This window comes from Aphelocoma coerulescens, chromosome 11 (assembly GCF_041296385.1).
Source record: "Aphelocoma coerulescens isolate FSJ_1873_10779 chromosome 11, UR_Acoe_1.0, whole genome shotgun sequence".
Taxonomy (NCBI): Eukaryota; Metazoa; Chordata; class Aves; order Passeriformes; family Corvidae; genus Aphelocoma; species Aphelocoma coerulescens.
The window spans coordinates 20610267-20627322 of NC_091025.1; the positions used below are offsets into that span (position 1 = coordinate 20610267).

The window sequence follows — 17056 nt, forward strand, 5'->3', positions numbered from 1 at the left end:
TTTTTTAAGGAAGTTGAACCTTGCTCTTGCTCAAACCCCAGCTGTTTTGACCTCTGTTACAGCTGTTGAGTGCCCAGCCTTTCTGCAAATTACACTCCAAATTATCAAGCCAAACTCTGGTAAAACAAAAGAAAATGATTAATGAAAAAAATGTAAAATAAATTTTTGAAAAACCCTGTGTTTGAGGCAAGTTGCTTAGCTTCATGCTGGGAATCTGAGTCTGGTGCAGGAAAGGTTGCTAATTCCCAGAGGCAACTTCTAGGTGCATTTGCCATGCTTGCCTGCTTGTGAAGTCTCTTGGGTTTTTTCCTGCTTGTTTTCAGCTTTTGTAACAGATGGAAGAGGAGTTATATAAGGAACAGGTATCTTCACTGGTTTATCAGGAGCTGTGCTTGCCTTGGAGGTTGGAGTCTTCTGGAAGCAAGGTAGCCCTAGAAGTAAATGAACTTGGGGCTTCCTGTGATTTGCATCTTGTACTTGGTGGGAAGCTTTGCTTGGTCTGGTGGAAGCTTTTCCACTGGTACTTCTGAGGCTCTCCTCCATGTGAATTCTCCTGTCTGTAGTAACACATGAATGGATGTTGCACTTCTGTTTGCATGAGGTCTTCTGTCCTTTAGCCAGCTGCCTACATTGTGAAACATAGCCCTGGGTCTGTTCCTCTGGTGAGTGTCATTGAAATTTTCTTAAAATTTCTGAAGATTTTACTGTAGGACTGGAATAGGCAGCATCATCAGAAAGGCCTTGGTACTACTGAGGTCCAGTGTAAAGGAGTAGATGTTCATGTAGCTGAAGGACTGAACCATGACACGTCAGCACCAAGGGTGCAAGCAAAGCTCACACAGACAGTGTCAGCTGATATTGCTCAACTCTGGAGTCCCTGATGCTATAACCATAAAATTACTGCTTTTAGTGTAGCTCTCCCTCACCCCTGTAATTGCCCAGGCTTAAAAAAGCAAACTGTGGTGGAAAAAAAGTATTGTGTAGCACATCCTGGGTAGGCATAAGGCTGCAGAGTGCACTGGTTAAGGCTGGGTGCGAGGTCTCAGCTCTGCTGTCTGTAGCACCTCCAGTGGACACCTCTCATGGTAGCAGTTGAAAGCCTGAACTGCAGGAGTAGATTTAGACTCTTTTGTGGGCAAGTTGGACAGGTCTGTTGATAGTGGAAAGATCTGGAGGATTAGTAAGGGCATACGTGCATGGTTCTCAAATCTGTCTCACTCCATTCTTTATCCTAGTTGCATAAGTTAGATCCAGTGTCAGTGTGTTAACTTTGTTACCCATCATTTGTCACTGGTTACACCTGGGAGACCAGTATTGTGTGCTCTTTGGAATTAATATCAATCTGTTTTTAAAAAAGTGTGAGATAATTTGTTTTGCTCTAAGTCCCTCTCTGAAACATGAAGAAAACAATTTGTTGAAGAAACATGATCTAACTTTCAAGTTAACCCTGCCCTGAGCCAGGGTTTGGTACCCTCCTGGTATCCCTCCTAACCTGAATCACTCCATGCTGAGTTGTGAAACATGCACATGGAAGTGCTGGTGATAGAGGCAGAGGAGATGCTGATGAGGATCAGTGCCCGTGTGCCCAGCTCGGGCTCTGCCCAGGGCACACAGTGCTGCCAGCCCACAGGGAGTGCTGTGCTGGGCTGTCTCTGGGTGAAGTGCAGTCATTCGTAGCCCAGCTCCAGGCACCACTGTGCTCTTGGGCCAGTGTGTTCCTGTCAGTGATACATACGAGCCCAGTAGTGTTGGGGAGGTTTCTGTGGAGTGGTTTCTCTTTGATTCTTCAGCAAATGATAGTGTATTTATACCATGTGCAGCCTCTCAAGTGATTCCTGCTATTTATTGTTCGGGTTATCTTAAGCATTTAGAGAATATTAATAATTTCAGTTCTATAAATTGAATTCCTAGTTGATGAGGACAGCCTGGTTGCTACATATAGAAAGTTTCTACGTACACTTTCTGTTTGTAGAAACATTGAATTTTCTGGAATATATTAAGTTGCTACTGTGTTGAGAAGAACTAAAAAGGAAGTATGCCTACTTCTCAGCTTTGCAATTAGAACTATTTTGGATTAATGCGCTAGAGCATAAACAGAGTCTTTAAGATTAATGAGCTAAATATTGGAGCAATCACATACTTTCTGTCTTCATCCTTTTGCAATTGCATACTGAGACCTCCAAGCATTACTCTCTGTCTTCTCTGTAGACTAATGGAAAATCACAGGAGAAGGGGAAGGAAGGGAGCTGGTTGTGCTCAGCATGCCTGGTACTACTGCAAAATCTATGTTTTAAAAAAATAACAGGAAAAACTTTTTTTCAGTCTTGTAAGTTATATACATTAATATTTGGGATGCAAGGAAAAAGGAATTAAAACACCTCGCTCTGTAGGGTCTATTGTCCTAAATTCCAGTTTCAAAAAAGATCTCCTTGTCTAGCAAACTGCTCCCAAGGAACAGTTGAGTAAGGCTGGGTTGGCAGCCACTCAAGTCCCTATCTCTACATTTTTATGATTTGAAAAGCTTGTGTATACAGAGTCCCCATTGAATCAAAATTGCATTCTGACATTATCTATGCAGCTGGGAATATTTGCTGATTGATGTTTGTTTGTTTCAATAAGAAGAAAAATAAAAATTAGTTCCAAATATGCACAGAAGTTGTTGTTCATCACGTCAGTTATGTGCAGCGTGAATTCCTCCTCAGGATACTGACATTACCGCAGGGTTTCCCTGCAGAATTTGTATCTGCATTTTTTCAAGCTGGAGCTTATCTTACATACATATCCCCGAGTTCTGCATTTTACTGTCCAAGACAGTGAATATTGTCTTGCCTCTAGTATTCAGGCCTTGCTTTTCCAAAAAATGCTTTTGAGGAACATCTTGAAGAAAATCTCCGTCCCAGGGCTAACATCTCTGATAACACAAGATGGAGGTTCCTCCATTTTAGGACTGGAAGATTGCTTGTGTATGGTTTTCCCAGAAATCCAGTTTCACTTAAAGGAGTGGGTTCTTTAAGCTCTTAAATCTTGTCTTCCAGGATCAAAGATCAGACTTTGCAGATTTCATTGATGCCAGGATTGCCTTATAATCTTTGACCAAGAAAGTGCAGTCAAGTATAGTTCAAGTACAGTACAAATATTTTAGGCAAAGAAGTAGACCCACATGCCGAGCAAATAAAAGATCCTTTTATTAATCATTTAGATAGCAGCTGATCCTCAGAGCCTACCAGAAATGGGTACCCTTTTGCTGTAGATGCTAAAAAAATGCAAAGAAGTAAGTAGTTCCCAAAAGACTCAGGTGTTTTGGGATAGAGAGGCCAAGGGGAGCAGGCTGGAACAGCCAGTGAGCACAGGCCAGCAGTGTCTGGCTTGGAGTTCAGAAAGTTCTCTGCAGCTGATGGTCCCTCCTCTGTCTTTGCTCCAGGTGCCTCACTGGGTCAAGTCTTGCATTTTGCAGTTGAGAATAAGTGTTTGAAGGTGTTTCTCTAATGTTAGGAGCAACCCTTCCACTCTGTCATTTCTTTCTCATGTTCAGACAGTTTTGAAATGAACAATTTGAGATACAGAACAATTCGGGGGGGGGCCTTCTGTAGGTCTGACTTTGAGGACTTCCTTTGACAACCAGCAGAAACAGTCCTTGGGAGATCTCTAGGATGGAAGGTCACAGGTGCACTGTGAGCCACCTGCCATAGGCAGCCTGGAAACCAGGCTCAGTGGGTTACTGTGGGTGACTGCTGCGTCCTGCCTGGAGTTTGAGTGTTGGCCACTCCTGGTTTCCCCTTGGTACAAGAGGACATGTATTTGTAGATGCAGGATGCAGAACAAAGTTAATCTCCTGTGGTCTTTGTCCTCTGGGCAGGTGTAACTGCACAAGAGTTGAGCTACTCCGTGAAACTCTGACCACTTTTTGTGCATTTCTCCTGATTTCTTCAGGTTTTCTTTAGTGGTGTAACTTCTTAACTGCTTTGCAATGGGGGTATTGTCTTAGCTAGTTTTCCGGTGTACAGCCTTCCAAGGAATGCTGTGAATTAGAAGGACAAAACGAAGAAGCCACTTTATTTTCTGATGTTTTGCCTCCTCCCTGTTTGTCTGATGCTAAAGGATTGAAGTAGTAAAGCTGATGGGGGTAGAGCGGTAAGCCCAGGGACTTTAGAGGGTGAATGGTCTGTATTTTAGTATAGCAGAAAGTAGATTTTGGATGGTGTGTCCTCCTTTGGTACCTAAATATTGAGGCACAGTTCTTTCAGTGAGACTTTCAAGGGTAGGTGGGTTTAGTGAACCACTACCAGTTTCATAAATAACCTATTTCGACAACAAAAAATGCTGATTTGAATTCAAAGTAGGGGTATGATTCCCTGTTCTATTTTCTAGTAAAATGCCTCTAAGAAAGAAATAATAGTGGAGAATTTAGCTCACGTAGAATAGTACTAAGACCAAAGATTAAAATAACTCAATTGAAGCACTGTTTAATTGAAAATAAATAGCTAGGCATAGCTATTTGGCATAGCAGATCATATTACCAGCAGGTGTTTCTGTTATTAAGTTGAGCACTTGTGCTTAGCAACATATGCAAATTCAAAATTTGCAGCTTCACAGATTACTACTTCTTTTTGTCCACAGCAGTTCTATAACTTCTTTACAATTCAGATTTATTTTTGGTTTTTTAATACTGCTTTAGAGTAATTGGCATTGCATCCAACTTGGATTGAAATCTATTATACCTAAAGAAAATAACTGTAATTGTTACTAATATTTATCCTCCCAAGTACAAGGTTCTTACTCACATACAATGGGTGTTTTTTGCATGGAAGTCATTTTGAGTTTTATTTCGTGTAGTCCAGAGTTGTGCTTAGTAGAACACCATGTGGTCATGCTTCTCTGTTGTGCTGTATAAAAACAGTAGCTGATTTTGGTGAATTTTTAAAAAGAAAGTAAACTGGAATTTTTGACAATAGCACAACAGGGAAGGGTATGAGAGCACAATCTGTTTTACAGTTTGTATAATTTCAAGGTGCCCATATGAATTATTCCCATTCAGATTGTCATACTTTAGTCAAAGCACTGCTGATCATTATTAATTTGTTGTAATATCTGCAGCAAAACACTTCTTCTCAGAAATAAAATACTAATGACAGAGGTTGAAGATTTTATGCCAGTTCCTCTGAAGAACAAATGCTTTTGGAGCACGTTGTAATCAATACTTGATATTCACAAATCTTGCTGAATGACACCGCAGTATTATTTCCCCCCCACCCCCCTTGCAGTTCAGAATGGTTTATTGTGTTGACAGACAGATTGGAAAGTAACTCTTGCCAATGTATGTTTTTAAAAGCTATTTGTAGTCTGCTCTCTCTCTCTCCTCTATTGAATGGAGTTGGCTGTACTTTTTTGCTGGCATTTATGTTCATCAATTAATGAACAAACAATAAATTCAACAAAAAATACTCACTCTCTGGGCTGGACCCAGCAAAGGTAGCACAGCCTTCTGTGGTAATAATTCTGGTTTTGTCAGTATACATGGTTAAGGCACTGCTACTACTTGGGAAATAAAAGCAGAAGGCACTAAAGGATGCATAGACAATACTGACAATCAAGATGAAATTCTTGATTCTTTCAAGATACTAAATAAAAATGGTGTGATTGATTACTGGAGCTTTCATTACTGGTCATGTAACCTAACCTTGTCCAGCACAGCCACAACCTATGGCAAGAGGGGAAAGAAAAGAGAGTATTTTCTGCCAGCTTCAGTAGATCTGCAGGCCCTCTGTGAAAGCAGCAATCTGTAAAGTGTGAGATCTCTGACTGCAAACCTGTGGGCTGCTCTTCCTGCTGTGGTGGATGGGAGCTGCCCTGCAGACAGTGACCACTGCAGCATTCAGAGGCCTAAAATAATGCTGAGTTACTCCCAAGGGTGTAAAAACAGGCACTTCTAAACTGTTGGGTCTTTCTGCCCTCAAGTCCCTCTCATCTCAAGATACCTGAGCAGCGTCTGCAGGAGCTGCCATGGTTCAGGGGCAAACCTGAGGCTTTCCAGCTCAGCTTAACATGTGGCTTTTTCACTACTTTCAGGGATTCTTCAAAGGTGTGGCTTGCACAAGCAAATACATTTAGATATCTTTACAGACTCGGCCTAAATTGGCTGCAGGTTTTTTAGCCTTTGTATACTGAATGGGTTTTGGTTTAAGGCTTTTTTTTTTTTTAATCCTTTTTTCCTAATTGTAGCACACTGTATATTGTAACATTGTACAATTCTGGTTTTAATAGTAACTTTGGGGGAATAAGCTGCCTGTACCTTGTCTGATTTTTAGTACCTGCACTGATTTTCTCGCAGCTCAGTGTTCAGGAATTGTGCTTGTTATACATTGTGGTTTGAGTTGAAGTGCAAAGTTCTCAAGTCCTTCAATCTTGACACTGCATCAGCTGTAGCTGTCAGAGTGCAAACCTGCTAGACATACATTATGCTGTTTGCCCCAAGTCTTATCTAAACAGAGTCTTTTCTGAGCTTCAAAGTTTGGTAAGTTTCCACACCGCAGTCACTCCCTCCAAGCACTTCCTTCCTTCTGTCAATCCTTTTCCCTTTTTCCTCTTCAACATACATTTGTTTGGAGGGAACATGCTGTAAAATCCATAGTGTCTGCCAGCACTGCTCAATCCCAGTACTGCATCCAGACATGGAAAAAATCCCTCCTCTTGCTCCACATCTGCATCTATTCATACTGCTTTTCTTATTGTTTCTGCACGGCAAAATGTTATCCTCTTGTTGCTTCTGATGTGTGACAGTTCATCTTGTGCAGGGTTTATAACTGGGAGGATGGACTGCTGAAAACCTCCATCATACTGATGCAAAAGGAATGTCACAGTACAGCTGAATAGCACAATGCTGGTCAGCCTTTTGAAGTCCAAATTTCAGAGATGGTGAGGAGCAATCTCTGTTTCCCTGCAGTAACTCCCATCCCTGTAAGGCAGGTGCAGTAGAGGGATGACTATTGAAGGAGCTCATCCTGGTTTGGAGCTGTGGCACCAGGACTCAAGGCACAGGGCAGGGTCAGGTCTAGTAATCCCCGCAGTCAGAACTGTGGGTATTTGCAGGTGTGACACAGCAGCAAATTCTGGCTAGTTCCCTTTTGGGATGGGAAGTCTAACAGGCTCTCCTCATCGTATGGCAGCCAGTTTGTAGTCATGCCACAGCTGTAAAATACAGTCTGAAACTGCATCCCTGACTGAGGCATCTGTGTAGCTATGTAATGCTCACCCTGTGAGCCATGTACACGGTATATGAAGCTTTGAACAGCTTCACAGCCCAAACATTGCCAGCGTTAGAGTACAGCATTTGGGAGTTTTGCCCCATGGCAGAGTTGCCTTACCTGGTGCTGCAAGACACCAAGGTCAAAAACGGAGCAGCTACTGAGTATTTCATGTACTGGGCCAAAAAGAAAGCATGAAAATCACAAATACAACTGTTTCTCTAGCACCCAAGTGAAGAGGGAAAAGATAATTGGTTTTAGTATTTAAATTATGTTTTGGTTTGTTTTTTAAACTGAGTCTGATTGGAATTTCTAAAGACCTATTGTTTTATGTCTGATATGGTCACTGCCAGTTGGCAGATTTTAATCTGTTCCAGTGGGCTGCTGGCTGGACTGGGATTGTGTGTTCTGTCTGCATTTCAGTGGCACTGCCAGGGGACATTGGGCCTTTTGCCCTTGTCTGTGGACACTTGGAAATTAAATGTAACTTAACCTTAGCACAATTTGGGGAGAAGTTACTACAACCTTGCCATACTCCTTTTTTTAGTAAGATTGTGACATCTGTGTTGGCAAAAAAACCCCACCCTACAACAACAAAAAAACCCCTGTTAAATCATTTGTGGTTTAATCATTGTCACATTACAACCACAAAGTACCCTAAGTAGTGGCCAAAAAAATCCTGTTTGGCCTTTTCAGAGTACTTTCTGACCAAAGTGGCTAAATACCACGCAGTAATTCTAAATTATTTTTGTATGCTGTTTCTACTTTATGTTCTCAAATGGCTTCTAATAAAACTTCAGATGATAATCGCTGGGATAAAAATACCAGTGAGTTAACAGCAACTGAGGAACAGTTTATAGTGTGATGTGTTACAGCGACTCGACTTTTTAATTCCACTGTTTAAAAATTTATGGTATGTTCATCAAAGATAGGAATGCTTTTGATTTCTGGTTTCACTAGAAGCATTTCTTTTTGGGGTTGAGGCAAAGAGGGCACAAAAACTTCTCCATTGGTGTGATCAAAGAGGTCACAGATTATTGCAGAGATCCTTATATGATGTTCCAGATTCCTTAAACCTGGTGTTTTATCTGAAATCTTGTGGGGTTTGGCAAACAGATAATCAGAGAGGAAATATTTTCAAGGAAATAAAATAATATTAATTTTATCTTTTTCCTTTCTTTCACAGTACTATCTAAGAGTATCAGATAACATTTAGCTTTATGGGGATACATTTAAAAAAAAACCTTTTGGCAAACTTAATGCATTAAGTTTGTCATTTTTAAGTGGTACCTCACACCTCTGCTATACTGTTTGCATGGTGTCTGTAAACTAATAACCTCCCTAGTTTTCTGTTGTTTAATTAATCCATGATCTGTTTTATTTCATTATCAGACATCTCCAGTGTCTGGTTGCTGCTGTGTAGTTCATTCACTCTGTATCTCAAGGAATCTCAAGTGCTTTGCTTGCTGTAAAAGGTGGGTTTTGACCTGACCTCTCTCCTAAGCACGTGCTGCATGGCAGGTAACGAATCACAACCTAATGAGCCTTGGGAACCGAGCTTTCCTGGGCAGCCAGTCACTGGCCCAGTGACCTGTATTACCCAGTATCTCATTTGGCAGAGAATTAAGAAGGGAGCAGACACCTCATCAGCAGATTTTCCTGAGTGCAGACTCATTTTGGTACAAGCTGTCAAAGTCCAAGGACCCTCCAATCTGTCTTTTTAAACCTCAGTCAGTGGACTATAATTGGTTTCTAAATTGGCTTAAAGATAATAACGGAACTAACCTTTCTACACAAAAAGCACATCTGCAACTGTCATAAAAGTTCTTGCACAAAAAGCATGTCTGCAACTATGATAAACTTCACCAACACTTAAAAATAATAGTCCTGAATAATACATGAGTAAAACATCTAGTGAGTGATTGGTGGTGGGATGTTAGTGCCAGCCCGTGTTGCAGAACGTGAGCCACTGAAGTAACTCACACACCTGATGGTAGAGGCATTTTTGTGTAAGTTGTTGTTGTGGAGTTTAGTTGGATTTTAACTGCTTTTTCTCCCTACAAGAATGCTAATCTGGTGTTTGACTTCTCCTGTCAGCTTGCGGCAGGGCACAGAGCTCTCTGACAGACCCCCAGTAACCCAAAAGCTGAAGTGCCTGAGCATTAAGTAGCCTCCATGAATTAAGGATTCTTTGTACAAAATGTTGTTCATTCAGCACTGTTTAGCCAGTGTTCTTTTTCTTCACATCTGCAAGTCTGCAGTCTGTTGGGCAGATTGTTCCATGGCTGCCCTTCTTTGTTACTGTTTTCTTTAACATGCTAAAGCTGTGCACACATAGATGTGTGCATAGAGATCTGAGCAGAATACAGACACCTCTGGGCTTTAACAGAGGGACTCACATATTCTTACTGCAGGTCCTTGTGGCATTTCCAGATTGTTGAGTTGTACATCATGTGAGAATACAAAAAAATTCTGTTCATGGCTTCTTTTCAAGTTGTCAGCTTGATGAAGCTGTCAACTCTGATACTTAATTTTTCCTCCTTTCTCTGCTTTTTGCAATTATTGGAAGTTCAGTATCTACAAAGGAAAATTAGACTATCAGAGTTTAAGGACTTCTGTTCTTTAAGTATACTTACTAGTTATCTAAATGATACTTGAGTGCAGGCATGCCAGTCAGTCCCAGAGACAGCTGGGCTTGCACAGGCCATTGTACTATAAAGATTTCACTTGACAGATAAAACTAATACAATTTTAGTTTTAAAATAACTTTAAAGCATCATATATTTCTGTTTACTCTATAATAAATGTATACAACATACGAATATACTTTTGTATAAAATGGACAAAGACATCTTTTTTTCAGTGGATTTTTTTTCTATACTTCTAAATAGTTTCCTTAGTACTGTAAAATAGTTTTTTCACAAATATAATGGTTTTAATATTATAAGGGTAGTAGGAAATGTTTGAAGATTTGCATTTAGATCCTCTTTCTTTGTCAAATCACCTGTTTAAGAAACGGATAGAAATCTGTTTAAACCTTACTATTAAAGTTTATTCTTAACATTATAGGAATCCTCTCATATCAAACAAGACAAGGATATCACCATTTTGTAAGTGAAGACCAGAAAAATCACTCCACTTAATTCACTGTCTGTAGTCAGCTCAAAATACCTTCCTATTTTGTCTTAGCACTCAAATAATAGTCTGTGTATGAGTGTTTCATCCAGGGCTTGTAGGTTAAGTGTCTTGGAGGGGGTGGCCTAATGCCACCACCTCATAGTCATAATAGAATTAAGCGTGAAGCCAGACAGTAGAATAGAAAGTGAAATCTATCTACAAACCCTTTGCTTTTTAATTAAGACTATTTGAATACCTATTTATTTGTAAACCAAGATTTGTATTATTTAGCAGGGTGCCTCCAGCAGAAGCTTAATTTCCCTCTGCCCAGAGCTGCCCCAGTGCTGTCTGCAGCTCCAGCAGCATGTGAGAGACAACTGGAGCTGACATATTTCATATCTCTAGCAAAGCTCGTGGCACTGGCTAGATAATAAAAGGGTGGTCCAGAGTAATTTTGTTGGGCTCTGTCTGAAGCGCTGCCCTAGCTCCAAGACAGAGCCCAAAGCTGCAGATTTTCCATCCAGCCTCATTATTTATTTCACAGTAGAGCTTTTTGTTGTCCTCAGTCTCTAACGAAACAGATAAGATGAATAAAAACCAAAACAGATGGGGAATGAAGAGTCCTGGGCAGAAGGAGAGGAGAAGTAGTTGCACTTTAAGTCAATGAGAGAAAAAGAAAAAGGTAGAACAAGGGAAGAAGGAGTTCTAATGGATTTGCTCAGTGCCTAGAAATACTCAGGATTTACAGCCATGGCAGTCTTATCAGTTAGGGCAATATTGTCATTAATTTGCTCTGTTAAACTTCTGCAGATGAACAGCTGTGTGGTTCTGGTGTTTTTATTTCTGATCAGTTTGATATTTGTATCTCCTTTTGTATCTCTTCCTTCGTTCGATAAAAGTGACTGTGTCTCTTTAAGTGGAGCCTGTGGGCTTGGGTTGAGACCAACCAGTACCAGCAGAGCTGCAGAGGGAAGCTGAGCTGCAAACAGCAGACACCTCAGCTCCATTTCTCTCAGACAACTCACCTTAGCTTGATCCAGAGCATCCAGGACATGGTTGTGCTTCCAGCCATGGGGTTCTCGCCTTCATTTATAACAAGAGAGGGTGAGACTTCAAATAGTTGACCAGGGTCAGATGTTGTTACATGTGGCTTTGCAGTTATGGGGCTGGAAATAGGTGACCTGTAGTGATACTCAGCTAAGAAATCATGGGAGAGATCTTGAAAGAACATCTAGTGTCCTCAGAAAGAAGATTGAAGACTTTTAGAGAGGTTGGAGTTAGCTGCAAACTGCAAAAGCTTAACCTCGACTTAGATAGAGAAATTCTGTATTCCCACAACTATAAAATAAGCAGGAAAGCAACTGTGATTCAGTAATACTTCTATGATACGTTTAATATTGATATGATGGATTGTAGTGATTCCAATTTATCATACAATAGAGTGGAGCCTAATGTGAGAGAGCTGTGAAACACAGGTGAACCTAGAGAAGTGAAAATTGCAATACAATCAATATTCAGAAAGATAAACAGTTATAGAGTATGTTGAACAGTTGTCAAAGAAGAGCTGGTTATAGTTGTATTGGTTCTTACTGAATGAAAAACAGAAGTTCATTTTTAAAGTAGGGAAACCATAAAAATAGCACATTTTGAGCAGGAAGGCTGCACACATTTTATGGGTGAGCATCACTTACTTGGGCACTGTTGGCCTTTGTGAGGAAGTAGCAACCAAGGGTTTGTATGTGCCTGTCCTCTGTCCTGTGGCCTTGCTTGGCAGGCACAAGGCTGCGTGCAGCAGCTGCAGGTTTGATCCCAGAGTGATCTGAGGGGAAAGGAGGCTGCCTGCCCACTGATGCCACGCTGAGCTGTTTCCCAGCCAGTGCTCATGGGTGCATGGGTTTGTGAGCTGAGAGTGTGCAGGACAGAGCAGCCACTTGCTGCTCAGTTTGATTCTGATCTTTGTATCAGAGCCATAGAAGACAGCCGAGTGCTTTATTCAAGCACACCATAGGATGATTTTACTTTAGTCTTTGAAGCCTCAGTATTTTCAGCAAAAAGTGATAATGTAATTAAATATGACATCTATGTTCACAAGACCCTAGAGCTGCACGTTTCTCTGGATTAAAGCAAACGGAACTTGGTGGGAGTTTGGCCTTAAAAATTGCTCATTTTTTATTTGCTTAATCATGCCAAAATTGAACAAGGAAAATATTCTTCAACTGTACCTTAGCCCTAGTTGTCTTGACTCTGCAACTGCTGCTCTGTTGATGATGACTCAATGCCATGGTGATCTAATTAAGAGAGTACTTTGTTACTAACAAAAGAGCTGCTTTCTTCCTCCCTCCTCTCCCCAGCAGTTTGTCAAACAAAATTGTATCCTATACCAAAATAATACCAATCTAATGTATCCTGGCACTCTGTCTCTAGTCAAACAACAGTATTTTGTAATGCTGTTTTAATACATGTATTAGAGGAGTTGTGTTTTACACAGCCTATTAACACAAGGGAATCATTAATTTCTGGAGAGTGTCTTTGCCAGGAAGATGCAGGCTTTAAATCTTCAATGTACGTAGAAAAGTACTGTCCATGTCAGATGTTCTAAATGGGTATGATCATTCTTGAAAATAATAGGATAGTAATAGTCTATGCTCTGCATTTTAAATAACTGCAATCTACAGTTGACATTCTTATAGGAGACTCACTGATGCATTTACATCTGTGTGAGCATGCTTAGATACATTGTATTAACATCTTTTTCTGGATTATAAGGTGCTGCTGTTTCTCTTGTTTGTAGTTTTCTGTATTTCACAGGCCTGTTAAAATAGTTTCATCTTGGTTAAAGTGTTTTGTGAAAATGTAGTTGCTCTTTCCACCTTTGTTTTTTACATAAACAAAGGCACATACGTTACATCTGTTTTTTGAAAGTTGTTGTTAAAAAACTTTTAGCAATAGTTAACTCAGCTGCCTGTTTCTGCTCTCTAAGGGGTCGCCTGGCCTGATATGCACCGTCTGGCTGACAGAGTCCATCTGGAGGAGCTGACTAGAATTGGCATTCTGAAAGGCAGTGTGGATGACATGGTGAAGGTTCATCTGGGTGCAATATTTATGCCACACGGACTTGGACATCTACTTGGAATCGATGTGCATGATGTTGGAGGCTACCCAGAGGTTAGTGTTAGTCCTTTCTCAACTCCCCTGCAGATTAACCCCCTCAATTCAATCAGCATTGCTCATACTTTACATGTGGTTACCCAATTGCATCTTCTCAGAGGTAGAGCAGATGTGCATTTAAGTGTCTCCTTTTTTTCAAGATGTGGTATTTTATGCAGTTTACTCTAAGGAAATCTGTTAGTTTACTGAAACATAAATTGTTTATGGGAAGAAGTCAACTGATGGCACTCTTTGGGCATTCTTAATCTGTTCAGTTTCTACATACATTGTGTTGTTCCTCCTGAGTCACTGCTCTAACAGGTACCACCCAAGTACCCTGCACTGTGGCAGAGCATCTCAGTCTACCTGAGTCCTGTATTGGCAAGATTCACCTGCTCCGTTCCAGATGTGCGGCAGCTGCAGGAGCCCACTGCTTCACCTGGGCAGTAAATCCCAGTGGCTGTGTCATATGGAAACAAGCTGGCTCATAGCCCTGTCTTGAACTTTGATTCAGTGTCAGTCTGGGCACCAGTGTAGGTGTACTGTCCTGGAGTGAGAGCAGAAAGAAGAAAATCCATCGAGTCTTCCAGTGTTTGCAAATGTGAAAGCATAACCTCTTGTATCCTGAGTTTCTGCAGAAAACAGAGAAGGATTGTCTTTTTCCTTGAATTAATTTGGTGATTCATGACTGTGATCTGAAAGCAGAATACATAAAATTCTGTAACCAATTAACAGCAGCAGGTTTGCAATGATAACTAAAGGAATAAAATCTCTAAGGTGAATTGTATTTAAGGTTTGAATAAAGAAAGTTTACAGCAGCTTCAGAAGGATTTCAGAACGATTTTGTGTTAGGCTGTGGTTATTTGAGGCTAACTGTTCAAGGGTTTTCAGTAATACAGTACAAAAATGGATCATTTGTCTTGTCTCATATGTAAGCTGTTCTTTTGCAAGAATCTGCAAAAGAAACTAGGAACTTTATAGGTAAGGTTTAAGCAGATTTTGGTGCTTGCTTATGTTGGGTGACCAGACTACATAACAGCTGCTATTGCTGCTTCACTTTTGCAGGCAGGGGAGAAACAGTATATAGTACATTCACAGTATAATTATAGTTGAGAAACAGTATTGTGATAATGACATATTAGCATCAGCTAATAAACGTACATGTAGTAAGAATGAAACAAAAATCAAAAGCAGTCCTAGTCTGATTTTAAGGTTTCTGCACTAGCTGATACAGAAAGGATGGATGCTTGTCCTTTTGTTCCTCCCAAGTGCATTCTCTCTCTGTACAAATAGAGACATTCAGCAAAGCACAAGGACAGTGGTTACTTGGAGAGTTCATAAACCTCAAAATCCAGGACCCTGCTGTTGCATGCCTTTGCTTAGATTGTTTTCACTTGTGTTGTGAATAACCTCTCTGGTGGACTTAAAACCAGGAGGAACATGTGTTCAAGACTTAATAGGGTAAAGAGATAACTGAATTTTAGGGACAAGTGAGAAGAATTCTGAGAGTGCAAAGTACCCTTCTTGGTTTTGCTAAAAAACTGTATTCTTTGAGGTTAGAGCACCTGCCTTACTGTCAAGGGAGATTTCTAGAACTGATTTTGTGTGAGTCTGGAGGAATGGATCCTGTTCACCTTCCATCTCAGCAGATTTCAGTAGTGTGGCATGGAAGCTGCAGAATCACTTTTTGACAGTAATTTTTGTTTTCATATGACTGAATTTATAATTGTTATTATATGGTATATTATATAATCTAAGGGTCATGTTTTGAAAGCAAACTGATCTGTCCACAATTTTGAAAGAGCAGCCTGTTACAGATAAAAATGGATTGTATTGTCAAATGAGTTAGGCTCTCCAGTTTTGTACTTAGTGTATGTAAAAATGCCAGAGCTCTACACAGGGTTTTATACCTGCAAATATTGAAATTGTTTGTGTTGGCATGCAACTGCATTCTTACATGAAGCATGTTTGCATGGCTAATTTACTTTCAAAATCCAATCCTAAATAGCAAATTCCTTGAATATGGAGCATGTATGAAAGCTCACAAACAAACAGCTAATGTTCTGTATTTGCATAGATTGGTGTATGGCATCAGCTTAGTTGGAAAAATTACGAATTCTGGGTTTTGCAGAAGAGCAACCCCGTTAAACTCTGCAGCATTAATTTCACCTCTGGTAGACCCTTCACTTCTCTCTGACCCAAAGCAGGAAGCCCTTTGAGGTGAGGTATCTGGGTGTGGGAGCTCCCAGTGGTGGGAAGGACACACCAGGAGTCTGTCAGGGGGCTGGACTTCATCAGGCTTCTCTGGGCTTGAAGCCCTCATGGGAGGGCTGGTCCCTGCCCACGGCAGGGGAGCTGTGCAAGGATGCAGGGGATGTGGTTCTGCCCGAGTTAATCTAAACATGAGCAAATGAGCACCTTTCCTGCAAGTGTGAGACGTGTCTGTGTTAAATGGAAGAAGGCTTGTTATCCATGCCTCATTGTTTAATGGAAAAGCGCATTTTGAAGACATCTAGTACACTCTGGAGTGATTTGTGGTGCATTTTAAATGTTTACCAGCTAGCGAGATCTTCACAAAGATTTTTCTAAAGCCATTTTGATGTTTATTGTACACTGAGCCCATGCCTGTAGTATCACGCTCTTTTTTCTAGCTGGTTAAAAAGCAACTTCTTTGCTTTTGGCTGAGGGAATTTTTGGGAGTATTACAAACAATTTTTTAAAAATAAAAACTTTCCAAGTGGATATTATTCCATTATTTTCCTCAAGTGTAAACAGTTGCATTTGAAGTAATACAATAAACGTTAATTTCCTAATTTTTATCCATCAGAAAGTTTTGTGTGTTCCAAAAAAACTATTTCCAGACATTGTTAGCTTAGATTAGTTATTCATTGGTAGCCAAAGATTTCTTTTTTCAAAATTGGCAATAATAAATTTTCATCTTTTCCAGTAAGCTGCTCTCACATGCAGCATTGAACAAGCACTTTCTTCTTCTTTGAAAAATGTTGTAAATGCTTGCAGATTTTCTGCAAAGTATACTCTGGGATATTAGAAAATACAACATCTCCCTTCCTATTTTTTGCTGTGATAAAGAATAATCGGTTTTGGCCAGCAATGAATGTGTCTTGGCAACCTTGTTTTAGGACAACATGTTCACAGTAGTGTAAGCACCAGTGTTTCCCATTGAAACATGCCAGTAAAGGTGCTGGTTTCAGGAGTACTGAGCAGTCAGGAGCTCCCTGGGGAGCCACGTCTCCTGCTGTGCACCGCGCTTCTCCTCCGGGACACCGAGCATCGAGCGCCGCTTTGAAAATCCGTCTGCTTCTTCTGAGGGTCTGACTGCAGCTCAAGCAGTTCTGAAAATTCAGCCCCAGTGGTACTAATCACTTCAGAAAATCTGGCCCTCAGTCAGACAGAGCTCGCTTCAAAGGGTGAAAACCCCACTGGGCTTAGCTTCTGCTGTAAAATTTAATCATGGAGATGGTTTTCTCACATTCTTTCAGTTGTTTCTGGGTAAATTCAATATGGGATATAAATGAGAGTTTGTGCCTATT

General features: G+C 40.6%; 1 protein-coding gene across 1 annotated transcript in view; it reads left to right on the plus strand.

Moving 5' to 3' along the window:
- PEPD (peptidase D) overlaps positions 1-17056 on the plus strand; it is a 144991-nt gene that overhangs the window by 111764 nt on the left and 16171 nt on the right. The window contains exon 13 of the mRNA XM_069026486.1: positions 13339-13523. Coding sequence (XP_068882587.1) covers positions 13339-13523 — 185 coding nt within the window. The remainder of the gene's footprint in view (positions 1-13338; positions 13524-17056) is intronic.